This window comes from Physeter macrocephalus, chromosome 2, assembly GCF_002837175.3.
Source record: "Physeter macrocephalus isolate SW-GA chromosome 2, ASM283717v5, whole genome shotgun sequence".
Taxonomy (NCBI): domain Eukaryota; kingdom Metazoa; phylum Chordata; class Mammalia; order Artiodactyla; family Physeteridae; genus Physeter; species Physeter macrocephalus.
The window spans coordinates 128229783-128245215 of NC_041215.1; the positions used below are offsets into that span (position 1 = coordinate 128229783).

A 15433-nucleotide genomic window follows, 5' to 3' on the forward strand; every position below is an offset into this window, starting at 1 on the left:
ACCATTTCTTTTAAACCATTAAAACAATTCAGGAGCAGATATTACTCCAGGGTCCATAAATATGCTGCCCTCAGGTCATCACTCCCCCCTCCTCACAGCAGCCATTCCTAATACACAATGAAACTCTTTTCTCAATGTCCTGCACTCAGCCTCAAAATCCTTCTCAGCATAACAATTCACAAAAGGTTAGCTTCTGTTTGTCACATCAGGAAGTTATCATAGTAAAATCAATCATAAAACTGTTGAATAGTAGTTATTGCATTTTCCACTGAATGTTGTTGTAAGGAACCTCTATTAAACCAAGAAGCATAGCATTTCATCAGTGGAGACCCTTTAATGAAAATATGATCAATGCTTCAGAATGACTAAAGAAAGAAGTGAACCCTAATTTTAGCATGATGAAATTTAAATTAAAATAAATGTTGCAAATACAGAAAATTAAGACTATTTTTGGAGTACAATGTGTCAATTAGTGTACAATGTATGCTAGAAAATTTAAATATCTTCTTGTATACATACACACGTCGAGCATGAACACTGAATATTTTGATATCTTGTATGGTATTTGTCTAATTTCTTAGGAAATTTTAATTCCGTGATGTTTTGTGTAGCCTTGTAACTCTCCTTTAACATGTATTTCAAGGCATAGATCTTGGCTGGACCAGCCAGACTTGGGAACTCTATTAGTGATGGAGCAAAGAAAGGCCAAGCCCATTCGATAGTACTATAATTTGAAAAGTTCATATTGTATTTCCCAAAAGACTTGAAGATTAAAAAAATCAGTCATGTTTTGAAGGGATGAAGTTGTCTCTGTAGATCAGATTCTTTATTTGAAAGGAAAATTTAGTCATGGGCAGTTGACTGGCTTGATGATGCAAATTATTTTGAAGTGGCAAGGGAGACTCACTGGCTTCAAAATTTATAGTGGGAAACTCTTGCTAAAACCTTCTGAGCCCTCATGTACATTGAGAATTAGAACTGTCTCCATCATAATGAAAGATTCCTTGAAAGGCAGCCAAATTCCCAACTCCTTCATTCAGAAGAAGCAAAATATAGACTTGGAAAAATCAAAAGAATTTTAAAGTGATGGGTCAGGAAGAATCTGTATTATTTTACACCATGTAGTAACAACAAACTTTTTTTTAAAAAATTAAACTATATTTGGTTTACAATATTGTTGTTAGCCTCAGGTGTACAGCAAAGTGATATATATATATGTGTGTATATATATATATATATATATATATATATCAGATTCAGATTCATTTCCATTATAGGTTATTACAAGATACTGAATATCATTCCCTGTGCTATACAGTAAATCCTTGTTGTTTATCTATTTTATATACAGTGGCGTGTATCTGTTAATCCCATATTCCTAATTTCTCTCTCCCACATCTTTCCCCTTTGGTAACCATAATTTGTTTCCTATGTCTAACGACAAGCTTTTTGATCACAAGAACATTGAATCTGAAAGTTAATATGAAAGAAAGAGAAGTATTTAAAAGTTTTTTAAATAACGTGGCTTACTTTCACATGTATAGGAGAAGTTTTATATATGTATCCAAAGCACTTTTCCCTCAGACAGTAGCATATCTTCTCCTGTATGAGTTTTTGTGGCTTCTATTTCTTGTAGAAATGTCATCTTTCCTTTCTGACATGGGAAAGGAATTAAGCAATGACTAACATTCTGGAAAAACTGGGATTTCACAAAATAGTTTTGAATTACGTAAAACATTTTCCCCTCAAATGTCCATCATTGCTTTAAAAATTTGTCTTAGACACGTAACAGGTAACACACTGTGTAGCACAAAGAGTGAAGATTCCGTTACACATGTTAATGGGAAAAATACAGTGAAACAACCAATTCTGCTGGCCATATTGAAAGTCTGATTTTTTGTTTGTTTGAAATTTTGCTGAATTAAATACAATCTAATGTTAAAAAATGACTAAATGGTCTCTAAGGAACTTTATATTGGATTCTGACCAATTCTTGATTTTATATTGGTTCTAATCAATTATTGGGTCCTCAAAATTAGGTTTGGTTTCAGCTATGCCTGAGCGACAATAAACAGAATCAAGCCTAGATTGTCATATGTGGGGGAAAAGACTTCTCCATTTGGATGTCCATTAGGCATTACAGACAGGACGGAACTCTGGATTCTATTCTTCCCCTAGTAATCCACTCCTCTCACTGCTCCCCATCTGATTAAATTGCACTACCATTCCCTTCGTTATTCAAGACAGAACACTTGTAGTCATTTCTACCTTTTCTTTCTCTTTCACATTCACTATCCAGTTCATATACAATAACTGTTCTTTTTACCTTTAGAGCATATTCCTGATTCACCTGCTTCTGACCATCTCCACCATGTCCACCCTAGTATAAACAAGCTTCCTCACTGCCCTCCTTGCTTCTATTCTGTTTTCTTCACAGCAGCCAAGGAGCCTTTTAAAATCTTAAATCAGGGCACATTGTTTTCCTACACAAATCTACCCGATGGTATCCCATTCCATTTAGAACAAAAGGCAAACTCCTCAGCAAGGCCAACAAGCCTTCCTTAATCTTCCTCCTGGCTACCTACCTCTTTGTCCTCATTACATACCACTCTGCTCCTCACTCCATATCCTCCAGCACACTGGCCTCACTATCCCTCAAGCATCCCAAGCACTTTCTTGTCTCAGGGATGTTGCACTTGCTGTTCCCTTCACTTTGGATGCTCTTCCTCTAGACATCTGCAAAGCTCACTCCTTTATTCATTCACGTCCCTGCTCAGTATCTCCCCCAGAGATGCTTTCCTGATCTCCTTACCTAAAATGGCACACATGGATAGTCTTTTCCATTATCCCACTTTATTTTTCTTTATAACACTTACATTATCTAATATTAAATTACTTATCTGTTAATTTATTTGTTTCTTGTCTGTCTTATCTACTACCGTGCAAGTTGCATGTGGGTAGACACTTTGTTTTGTTTACCACTCTGTCCTCGTGCCATGAACAAATTAGGTGCACGGAAATCCTTGTTGAATGGATGAATTTCTCTCCTTCCTCTTCAGTGAACAGTAGGGCCCATGTAAATGAGGCATCCTCTCTGGATCTTTCCTTTGAGGGGTAATAATTCACATCCTTTGCCCTTCCCCCAGTACTTTTCCTTTTGTGTATCTGTATGCATGTGTGTGTGTGTTTGTGTGCGTTCATGCAGGGCATTTGTATGTTTTAAAATTCAAGACCAAGCAGAGATGATTTTCCACAGCAGGAAAGAAGCGGCCCTAGCATTTTCGTAAATCAGAATTTCACTTAGAATTATGTGGGAGGGACTTCCCTGGTGGTCCAGTGATAAAGACTCCGCCTTCCAATGCAGGGGTCGCGCGTTGGATCCCTGGTTGGGGAAATAAGATCCCACATGCTGCGGGGCAACTAAGCCCACGCGCCACAGCTACTGAGCTTGTGCACCTCAACGAGAGAGCCCGCTTGCCACAAACTAGAGTCCACGCATCCTGGAGCCTGCATGCTACAACTAGAGAGAAGACCGTGCTCTGCAGCGAAGACCCAATGCAGCCAAAAAAAATAAACAAAATACATATATATTAAAAAAAATTCTGTGGGAAAGATTTATTCCATCTCATGGTGGCACAGTAGAGAAAATTTTTTCTAGGTGTCTGCAAAGAACGTTTCTGTTTTCCCAAAGTCAAAAAGAAGCACCAGTGGTCCACCTGCCGTGCCCTCCGTGGGTTTTGGGATGTTATTTGTTTGACCTGTGTTAAGTTTTTATAATATTTGCTAGCAAGATAAGGGGAAGAGTGACTTCCTAGTTGGTCAAAACAGTGGAGAAGGAGATATTGAAGGTTGTCAGTGGGTGACGAAACCTGGTCTTAATGTGATTTTTGGACCCTTGAGGGGAGGCAAATCCTCATTGTCAGGCATACTGGCTGCAAAGGAGGAAACCCTCAACCTGCCAACTTCAAAAGTACCACAGGTTATGTAGCCCAAGATGATAGCAAGATGGAACTTTGACAGTAAGAAAAAACTTGGAATTTTCAGCAGCCGTTTGGCAAGTATGAGCAGTTAATCAAAAAACAGGCACATTAACAAATCATTCAAGACCTGAATATAAGCAAAGTGATGGACTCCAAGGTGGGAAGCCAGCTAATTTGAGGTGTGTCTGGAGGAGAGACAAAGAAGACCAGCTTCAGAATGGAGGTGATTTCAGATCCACTTGTCCTGCGTCTGGATGAGCCCACCATGGGCTTGGATGCTGGCACATCAAAGGCAGTTCTTCTCCATTCATCAATCTCATTACACTATCTTCAAACTTCTGATAGCCTTACCTTGCTGGTTTCAGGGAAGGTGAGGTTTTATGGCTGTGTACAGGAAACTTTGGTACAGTCTGAATCTGCTGGTTACGAGTGGGAGTACGGAAATTACAACTCGTGTTACTATCTAAAGAAAACAACAGCGTAGGCTGATGTGTAATTCCACCTATTAAATAATCAGATAATAAAACCTTGAGGAGGAAATGGGGAACAATCTCTGACCTGGGGAGGAGGATCTGATTTCTAGATCTGGTCCTCATGGTTCAATGCTGACAAAGTCAAACATCTCTCTTGCTTCCGTGTAGTCATCTTCAAAATTAAGGTATTGAACTAGATCGTCTCCACATTTCTCTATCTTAGAAATTCTATAATTTGGTACTCTTCAAAAACCATGGTAAGAACCATGTTTGTTCCTTGAAGCTCAGCTATAGTCAAGACCCACTGTTGTGGAAGCCAGAAAGTTCAGGCCTGTCTGGTTCTTTGTCTTCTGCATTACACACAGCCCTGTGAGAAGTCAAATGTCACATTCTTTGTTAAAATATCTGGTACCTAGTAGGTGCTCAATAAATGCTATTTTTTGTTTGTTTGTTTGTTTGTTTTGGCCATACTGCACAGCTTGTGGGATCTTAGTTCCCAGTAAATGCTATTTTAAAAGAAACTTCTACCACCTTCCAAAAACTTTTCATGGAATCCCTATCAGAAAGAGAAAAGTTTTAGATGGTCAGTCTTTTAAGTCAGCATGGCATGTCTTGTGTTCATCCATCATAGAAATGGAAGGGGAATTAAGTAATTTTTAAATGATCACTTTTGTTAATTTCTACGAAAATATTTCATATAATATGAATATGGCACTTAACCATATTGCTTGGTTTTATAGTTATTTGTTCATTTTAATTTTGTTATTATAAGTTGCCTTGAATGCAGTCATCATGTTCTAGCCATCTGTATGTACCACTAAGTACCTTGCACATAAAACACTTGTCAAATGTTTTTTCTGGAAAAAAAAAAGAGCAAGATGCTGAGATTCTACTACATGAGGGTATTAGGACTCATCAGGAATGTCTGAGATATTTGAAAAGAATGGCTAGAAGCTAAATACCAGTGTGCTAATAGCCTTCTAATAAATTAGGTTTTAAATAATTTTCTTATGTTAACCTTCTCATTAGCATGTTCACTGACTGAACAAAAATATCTGTTGAAGGTCATATTTTAAAAAGTTTCTAAGTGACAGATATGAAATGACCCAGCTAGCAAAAGAAACAAAGAGGATCTGTGGGGTGAGTGTTGTATATAGGTGGGTGGAGAATTTTTGTTGTTGTTATGAGCTTTATTGAGATGTAATTCACATACCATAAAATTCACCCTTTTAAAGTGCACAATTCAATGTGTTTTAGTATATTCATAGGGTTGTACAAACTGTCATCACTATCTATTTTTAGATTTAAAAAAATAAGGAAGAAACCTCATACCCATTAGCAGTCATTCTCCCTTCCCCTGCCTTTCCCCTAACACCCCAATCTAGCCCTCAACTATCACTATTCTACTTCCTGTATCTGTAGGTTTGCTGGTTTTGAACATTTTATGTAAATGGAATCTTACAATATGTGGCCTTTTGTGCTTGTTTTTTTTCCCCCTTATTTATAATGTTTGCAAGGTTCATCCATGCTGTAGCATCCACCAGTACTCTTCATTTTTATTGCCAAAGAATATTCCATTGTATACATTCACCACATTTTATGTATCTGTTCATCAGTTGATGGCATTTGGATTATTTCCACTTTCGGGCTATTATGAATAATGCTGCCATGAACATTCATACAAGTTTCTACGTGGAGATATATTATTTATCTCGAGTGTACTAGGAGTGGAATTGCTGGGTCATATGGCAATGCTATGATTAACCATTTGAGGAACTGTCAAACTGTTTTTCAAAGTGACTGCACCATTTTTCATTCCCATCAATAATGTATGAGTATTCCAATTTCTCTGCACCATTGCTAACACTCATCCATCTTTTTGATGATAGTCCATCCTTGTGGATGTGAAGTGGTATGTCATTGTGTTTTGTATTTTTTTTTTTTTTTTTTTTTGCGGTTACGCGGGCCTCTCACTGTTGTGGCCTCTCCCGTTGCGGAGCACAGGCTCCGGACGCGCAGGCTCAGCGGCCATGGCTCACGGGCCCAGCCGCTCCGAGGCATGTGGGATCTTCCCGGACCGGGGCACAAACCCGTGTCCCCTGCATCGGCAGGCGGACTCTCAACCACTGCACCACCTGGGAAGCCCGTCATTGTGGTTTTGTTTTATATTTACCTAATGACTAATGATGTTAAGTATCTTTTCATGTGCTTTTTGACCACTTATACATCATAGGAGAAATGTTTATTTGGGTATTTTGTCCATTATTAAATTGGGTTATTTATCTTTACATTATTTAGTTGCAGGAGTTCTTCATATATTCTGGATACAAGCATAAGTCCTTTATCAGATATATAATTTGCAAATATTTCCTGTCTTTCTGTGGGTTGTTTTTCACATTTGTATACTATCATTTGAAGCACAAAAGTTTATAGTTTTGATATAGTTCAGTTGGTTTTTTATTTTGTTGCTTGAGCTTTTGTTCTTACATCCGAAAAATCATTGCCCAACCCAAGGTCATGAAGATTTACTTCTATGTTTTCTTCTAAGAGGTTCAGAGTTTTAGCTCTTATATTTAAGTCTATGATCCATTTTGACTTAATCATTAACATGATTAACATCATTCTTTTGCATATGGATATCCAGTTGTCCCAGCATCATTTGCTGAAAAGACTATTCTCTCCTCCATTGAATGGTCTTGGCACCATAATAAACAATCAGTTGACCATAGATATGAAGGTTTATATCTGGACTCTGAATTCTATTCCCTTGATCTATGTGTCTACACTTATGCCAGTATCACATGTCTTGGTTAGTGTAGATTTATAGTAAGTTTTGTCATCAGGAGGCTATTTGGGATCTCTTGTAATCCTATATGAATTTGACCTGCATCGGCAGGCGGACGCGCAACCACTGCGACACCAGGGAAGCCCTCAGCTGGGATTTTGATAGGACTTGTATTGAATATGTAGATCAGTTTAGGGAGTAGTGCCATCTTGACAATGATATCTTCCAATCCATGACATGGGATGTCTTTCCGTTTATTTATTTATTTAAATTAAAAAAGAATTTTTTTTCATTTGATATCACTTATATGTGGAATCCAAAAAATGATAGAAATGAACCTATTTACAAAATAGAAATAGACCCACAGGCATAGAAAACAAACTCATGGTTACCAAAGAGGAAAGGACGTGGGGGGGTGTGTGTGATAAATTAGGAGTTTGGGATTAGCAGATACAAACTACTATATATAAAATAGGTAAACAGTGAACTACTATATATAAAATAGATAAACAACAAGGACCTACTGCATGGCACAGGGAACTATATTCAATATCTTGTAATGACCTATAATGGAAAAGAATCTGAAAAAAGAATATATATATATATATATATGTATATATATATATACACGTATACATAATAACTGAATCACTTTGCTGTATACCTGAAGCTAATACAACATTGTAAATCAACTATAATCACTTGTTTGGTTTGAAAAAACACCACTATAAGCATTTGTGGAAAAATTTTTGTGGGGGCATATGCACTCTTTTTGGGTGAATACCTAGGAGTAGAATGGCTGCGTCATAACGTAGGTGTATATTTAGCTTCTTTTATTTTTTTTAATTTAATTTAATTTATTTATTTTATACAGCAGGTTCTTATTAGTTATCTATTTTACACATATTAGTGTATACATGTCAATCCCAATCTCCCAATTCATCACACCCCTCGTCTTTCCATTTATTTAGAAGTCTTCTTTAATTTCTTTAAAAATGTTTTGTAGTTTTAAGTTACTTTTCACTTGTTTTGTTAAATTTATACCTAGATATTTTATTCTTTTATGCTATTGTAAAAGTAATTGCTTTTTTATTCTATATTCAAGTTGTTTATTGATATTGTATAGAAATACAATTAATTTTTTTTGTATATTGATCTTGAATCTTGCAACCTCGATGAACTTACTAGTTCTAATAGTTTTTTAGTAGATTCTTTAGGATTTTCTACATACAAGATTATCTCATTTGCAAATTAAGATAGTTGCTACTTCCTTTCCAACCTGGGTGCCTCCCCTTTTTCTTGACTAATTATCCTGGCTAGAACCTCCAGTACAATGATGAATAGTAGTGGTTAGAGTGGACACCCCTGTCTTGGTCTTGATCTCAGAAGGAAAGCATTCAGTCTTTCAACATTAAGTATGATATTAGCTGTGGGATTTTCATAGATGACCTTTATCAGGTTGAAGACGTTCTGTACTATTCCTAGTTCGCTGAGAGTTTATTATGATAGGGTGTTAAATTTTTGTCAAATGCTTTTCACACGGTTTTTGTTTTTGTTCAGCTAATATTGTGTATTACATTTCCTAGTTTATGTCCTTTTTCTATGTTGTTGGATACAGACTACTAGTGTTTTGCTGAGGATTTTTGTGTCTGTATTCATAAGAGATACTGGTCTGTAGTTTTTTTTCTTGTGATGTCTCTGTCTTATTTTGATATCAGTGTAATACTGTCCTCATAGAATAGTTAGAAATTGTTTCCTCCTCTTCTACTTTTTAAAAAAGTTTGTGAAGAATTGGTTTTAATTTTTCTTTGAATATTTGGTAGAATTAACCAGTGAAGCCATCTGTGTCTGGACTTTCCTTTGTGGAAATATTTTTAGTTACCAATTTGATATCTTTACTTGTTACATATTCAAACTTTCTATGTCTACTTGAGTCAGGTTCGTAATTTGTGTCTTTCTAGTAATTTGTCCCTTTCATCTATTTTATCTAATGTATTGGCATACAGTTGTTCATCATATTCCCTTTTAGTCCTTCTTATTTCTTAAAGTTGGTAGTGACGCCTCTTCTTTCATTCCTGAGTTTAACAATTTGTCTTCTCTTCACTCCACCCCTCCCTTTTTTTCCCCTTGGTTAGCCTAGTTAAAGCTTGTTAATTTTGTTGATCTTTTCAAAGAACCAAATTTTGGTTACTTTGATTTCCTCTATTTTTTGCTATTCTCTATTTCATGTAACCCTGCTATAAGTTTCTCTCTGAGCAACTGCATCATATAAGTTTTTGTATGTTGTGTTTTCATTTTCATTCATCTCAATGTATTTTCTACTTTCTTTATGACTTCTTTGACACATTGGTTATTTAGACATGTAATGTTTAATATCCATATATTTGTGAATTTCTCAAATTTTCTTTGGTTACTGGATTCTAATTACATTGTGGTTTGAAAACATATTTTGTATGATTTCAATCCTTTGAAATTCATTAAGACTTGTTTTATGGCCTAGCATATGATTTATCTGGAAGAATGTTCCATATGAACTTTGGAAGAATGCCTCTTCTATTGTTGTTGGGTAGAGTGTTCTATTGATGTCTGTTAGGCTTAGTTGGTTTATAGTGTTGTTCGAATCTTCTGTTTTCTTGTGCATCTTCTGTCTAGTTTTTCTATTCATTATTGAAAATATGGTATTGAAATGTCTACCTTTATTGTTGAATTGTTTATTCTTCCCTTCGATTCTGTCAGTTTTTGCTTTATGTATTTTGAGGTGCTGTTGTTAGATGTATATATGGTCATGATTTTTATATCTTTCTGATAGATTGATCCTTTATCATTATGGAACTCCCTCTTTATCTCCAGTAACTTTCTTTTGTTTTAAAATTGATTTTTTTAGATATAGGCATAGCAACTCCAGTTCTCTTTTGTTTATTCTTTGCATGGTATATCTTTTTTGATATTTTACTTTCAATCTATTTGTTTATAGTGGACAGTTCTTTTTTATGATTTTGATATCTTTAAACTTTATTTTTAAAATGATCATATAATACAATTCACTTTTTTCTTTTGATGTACATTTCTATGAATTTTAACACATGTGTAGTGATGTGTAACCATTCCCATAATAGGATAGAAAATAACTTCATCACCCCCGCAAAACTCCCTTGTTGTGTTTCTTTATAGTCATACCCTTCCTGCAAACCCAGTCCCTAACATACAATGATATTCTTCCTACATTTTTCCTTTTTTTTTTTTTTTTTTTTCTTCTGAGGCTTTGTATTGAGTTATGTAACCACATTAGCATGAAGAGTTATGGGCAGATGAGGGTCATTTTCTGGGCTGCAATGTTGATTAGAGTCATGTAAAATGTAGAAGATTTAGAAGAATGAGATTGAAACTAAGATAAAGCTGAAACTTGAGCCTCACTTAAGAGCTGGTATTTTCCACTAAAACCGGGGACACTACTAAGAATTGCTATATTACCTGCTCTGCATAATAGCCCAGAAATTCAAGGTCTTTGGTGACAGCTGAGCACCAACGACGAAATTGTAAATGCCCGAGTACGCTTGGTGTCCTGCCTCATCCTCTCCCTCCCCTATTGGCTCTGGAAAGCAATCAGAGTGTAACAATAGGAGTTCTGGGATGTTCCTGAGTGGGGCTTATCTTTGTATCACTGTTAATCCTTGTCCTCTCTTTTCAGAGACAAGAGATTAAGTTAAAACAGGACAGACATCTTTTCTGGGACGCAGGGCTGGGCTGCTTTTCCTTCTTTGCAAATTCAAAGGATTTTACAGGATTTTCCCCTTCTTAACCCTCCCTCCCCCTCCATCCTGACCTTCACACCTTCCCAACATTAGGGAAAGGCAGGAAGTTAGTTTTCCCTGTGGTTTCTTCTTTGTGACGACATGATGGGGCAGGTTAATCAATGGGGAAATCCCCATGTGAGAACACGCCTTCTATGTGCATTCTCATATTTGCTATAAGTAGGGCCATCCCAGATCCAGGCTGCTATCAAGCGTAACAGCTCTCCCAGGGCACTAGGTACCCAGCACTAAGACATCTATTCTTTGAGCTGAAAATGATGTGCCGTAGCAAGAGTTTGCTCCTGGCTGCTTTGATGTCAGTGCTGCTACCTCACCTCTGCAGCAAGTCAGAAGGTAAGTGTCACTCTTTCTGCTAGCACAGGAGGAAGAACTATTCTCATTTTTCTCTAAGCCTTGAGCTCATCTAGGGGTCCCCAAGGGATGGAAGCCTGTTAGAAAATCTTCAGAAGGAAGTGATGGGGGCTGTCATCTCACTGGGGAGTGGAAGAACGAAAGGTTACTGCTGCCTGTCCGGATGTGTTCTCTGCTGTCAGTACCAGCAAATTTGGGGGGCGGTGGTGGTGGGCTCTTAGGGACCCTCGAACTCCAGAACAACCCAAAGTGCTATTCTGGGAGAGCTGTAAATTGTGTAACATTACCAGTGAATGGCGCCATTTTGAAATGTAGAAAATTCTCCCATTTCCCTAGCTTTCTCATTTCCCAGCTGAATAGTTGTAGCAGAATTCAAAACTCATCCTTTAGGGGTGGATTATGGCACCTGACTTCATCCTTGCAAGGCCTTGGGGACATCACTTGTCAACTTTGGGATTACATTTATCCCTTACAGCAGGTTAAGGATACAGTAGGTTGTAATTTAACTCAGGGGAGCGTCCAAGAATTGCTTTATGACTGTAAGAGGACATCACTTTTAGCAACAGATGCATTCCTGAAAGTACATGTGTTGAACTTTTATGAACAAAATAAAAAATTCCCATTAACTAATATTACAATTTCAAAGTGTTTTAATTGTAGCTCTTATTAGCAGCTCCTATAAATCACATTTTCCTTTGTAACTTCTCGTCCTTCCCCTCCTCTCAATATTCAGTAGCCAGATAATAGATTAAAACCTGCCAATTTACTTTTTTTTCTGAATTTAGAAGGTTATTTACAAGGGTTTCTTCAAGTGGAAGGTACTCATATTCTTGAGTGATTATAGTGAATGAAATAAAGCACTGTCAGTTTGTGTTTCTTACTAAAGATATTCCTTTTATGAGACTGATGTCTCATGTGCTTCTAAATTGTATTATTGAACCAAAATTTCCCGGTACACAAACTATTTTTTTTAAGAGAACTGGAAGCTATGTTAAAATGGGTCTCAAAGATATTGGAGGTGTTCCTCTAAATAGTTTATTTACCATATAAATCAGATTCTAGGTTTTCCACAACTTCAAGTAGTTCCACGATACCTATCACAGAATAAGTTCATTCATGCGGACTCAATATCTTTCATCTCTTTTTAGCAGCAAGCAGCTTTGACTGCTGCCTCCAATATACAGAAAAAATCCTTCATCCCAAATTTATCGTGGGCTTCACACAGCAGCTGGCCAATGAAGCTTGTGACATCAATGCAGTCATGTAAGTTATTAAGGGATTCTATCTCATTAGTATTAGGAGTACATGAGAATTTCAAGTAGCAAAAGCTTTGCCTTTTTGGAGTTTCATTCAGAAATGACTCATGTGGCAAAAAGCTAGCTGTGTTTTAGTAGTACATTTATTCTTCAAAATTCACTTTAAATGGAACTGGAATAAGACAAAACTTAGTTTTAAAAAAATGAACATAGCTGAGGGCAAAATCACTTTTGAAGATAAACTTATAAGCTACTACGATGCTATCTCAGGAAAATATGAAAAACCTAAACTTTGAAGTGAGCATCTTCTACCAGAAAGTGGTTGGGCTGTAAGCTAAAGCTCAGAGTAGTTAACGCTATCTCATATAATATTCTTGATTTATATAGGGTACTATATTTTGGAATGATATAAGTTATTGATCAGATGTATACATATTTCATGTAGCCACCAGCAACAAAATTAAATAATGCTGGGACTTTATCTTCCTGTTACTGCACAACTTTTTGTTAGATTGCAGAGAAAGTCAGGGAGAATCACTTTCATTTCTTGCATCAAACTTTATAAGAAGACATTTTTTTTTTTTTTTTTGCATTTTGTTTCACCTCTGAAACAAATAAAATGTTTCGGGTGTAGAGCCACCAATTGGAATATGAAATTTCCATTGCATGTCCTGTGGAAAAAAAGAAAAAAAAAAACATTTAAACAATAAATGAAATTGAAACATAAATCCAATTCTCTGACTTTTTTCAGCTTATACACAAAGAGAAGATATGCTGTGTGTGCAGATCCAAAGAAGAATTGGGTGAAACAAGCAGTGCATATGCTCAGGTATGGAACGTTTACAATCCACCAGCCTCTCTCCAAATGTTTGGGAAAGAGTGGTATTCAGAGTGGTGCATCACAGGCCTGCTGGGATGCTTTAGTCTAAGCACTATGGCATTTTTAAAGGGTAGTTTGGATCGGACCATGAAAACAAAAAATTCATTTTTTCAACCACTTACAGATCATTTTAATTAAAAAAAAAAATTTATTTATTTATTTATTTATTTGTGGCTGAGTTAGGTCTTTGTTGCTGCACGCAGGCTTTCTCTAGTTGTGGTGAGCTGGGGCCACTCTTCGTTGTGGTGTGCAGGTTTCTTGTTGTGGTGGCTTCTCGTTGCGGAGCACGGGCTCTAGGGTGCAGGCTCAGTAGTTGCGGCACACGGACTTAGTCGCTCCGCGGCACGTGGGATCTTCCCGGACCAGGGATCGAACCCGTGTCCCCTGCATTGGCAGACGGATTCTTAACCACTGCGCCACCAGGGAAGCCCCGTTTTTAATTGTCTTTAATTTAATGATTTTTCACACGATGTATTAGATTCCTCTATGCATTTGATTCTTGTTGCAAAGATGTCTCCTATTTATATAATTTACAGACTACATGACATTCGTTTGTGAAAAGCTAAAGAATAAACAGTTAAAAAGAGATCAATGGCTCTGATTTACACTGATGATAATGGAGTGACATTTTATCAATGGACAGAATCATCTCACACCAGGGTGCCAGACACTGAATATGAAGACACAACCTTGGTGTTCATATCCTGTTTCTGTCCTTAGCTAGCTGGTTATGTTGGGCAGGGTCTATCCTCTCTGAACCCTGATTTCCTCATATGGCCTCTGAGCTGCTTGGTATCCTGAGATGAGATTGGCGTGTCTGAGGCAATCTGTAGGCACCAAAGACATTCCCACCCACCAGGCACCCCGTCTTTGCTTATTTTTTTCTTCTTTTTCACTTTATAGTCAAAGAGTCAAGAAGATGTAAAAATGGATACTCCCTGGAATGGAACTGGACACAGCCCAAGAACAGGAGGAACCTAGCTGAGCTGGCAGTTTCACTTGCACACTGTTGCAGGTTCAGAGCTTATCTGATTTGTGTCTCATTGGACTTGTCCAATTAGTGAAGTTGATTCATATTGCATCACAGTTTGCTTTGTTAAGCATCACATTATACTCTATTTTATGTTATGTTATTTATATATGTGGTTTTATTTGTGTTTTGCTATTTAATACTAGTTTTCCATAAGCTATTTGGTTTAGTATGAGGTATAAAGTTATGCTTGGAGGAATAAGATATATGGACTTGCTTGCAAGCAGAAGGCTATTAAAAAAAATTAACATTCTTCTGTTTATATAGTTCTGTTTCCTAAATTGTTGTAATTACCTTGTTAAAGAGAAAAATGATAAGAAGAATAAATATTGAAAATAAAAGAACCAAAACTTATTTGTGGATTGAGTTAAATAGCATTTATTAAGAGGTGTATTAAGAATAGTTAAGAGTTTAGTAAATGTTGTGAAAATTGTATTCCCCATTTACTTCTTCCTGGTTTTTCCCTTTATCTCTGTCCCTTGTGGTCCTGGACTTCATTCTGTATGAATTATAATGGAAAGGTTTTTTTTTAATTAAAAAAAAAAATTCAAAGTCATTTAAAACCAAAAATTAGAAAGATTCTATCTGTGACATAGGTCAATATTCCTTGATATAAAACTTTTCAAAATAAGAAAAGTATGCCCATCTATTTTGTGACTGCAGGGACACAACAACTATTTAGAAAATTCCTTGAGCCATCACTTAGTCCGTCATTCTGTCACCAGCCATGGTCCTAGGAATGGGCATCTCAGCAGAGGAACATTTCTCTACTTTGTAAGTCCTCCTGAGTCATCTTTAAGCACTTTCCAAAAAGAAAATGATTATGCAGAGGGTTTATTTTTTTAAATTAATTTATTTTATTTTTG

The 15433-nt window shown here is 36.5% G+C and overlaps 1 protein-coding gene across 3 annotated transcripts; it reads left to right on the forward strand.

Annotated features, from left to right (window-relative positions):
* The first annotated feature begins 11251 nt into the window (after nucleotides 1–11251).
* Nucleotides 11252–15039, forward strand: CCL20 (C-C motif chemokine ligand 20). Of its 3 annotated transcripts, none has more exons than XM_007123083.2 (4): nucleotides 11252–11383; nucleotides 12550–12664; nucleotides 13409–13486; nucleotides 14441–15032. In XM_007123083.2, the coding sequence occupies exons 1-4, from the start codon at nucleotides 11305–11307 to the stop codon at nucleotides 14460–14462; spliced, it is 294 nt and encodes a 97-aa protein (XP_007123145.1). In that variant the 5' UTR covers nucleotides 11252–11304; the 3' UTR covers nucleotides 14463–15032. The 3 variants fall into 3 exon arrangements, with proteins under 3 accessions (XP_007123145.1, XP_007123146.1, XP_054935174.1); XM_007123084.2 differs by having other exon boundaries at nucleotides 11254–11383; nucleotides 12553–12664; nucleotides 14441–15033; XM_055079199.1 differs by lacking the exon at nucleotides 11252–11383 and adding an exon at nucleotides 11492–11578 and having other exon boundaries at nucleotides 12553–12664; nucleotides 14441–15039.
* The last annotated feature ends 394 nt before the right edge of the window (nucleotides 15040–15433 follow it).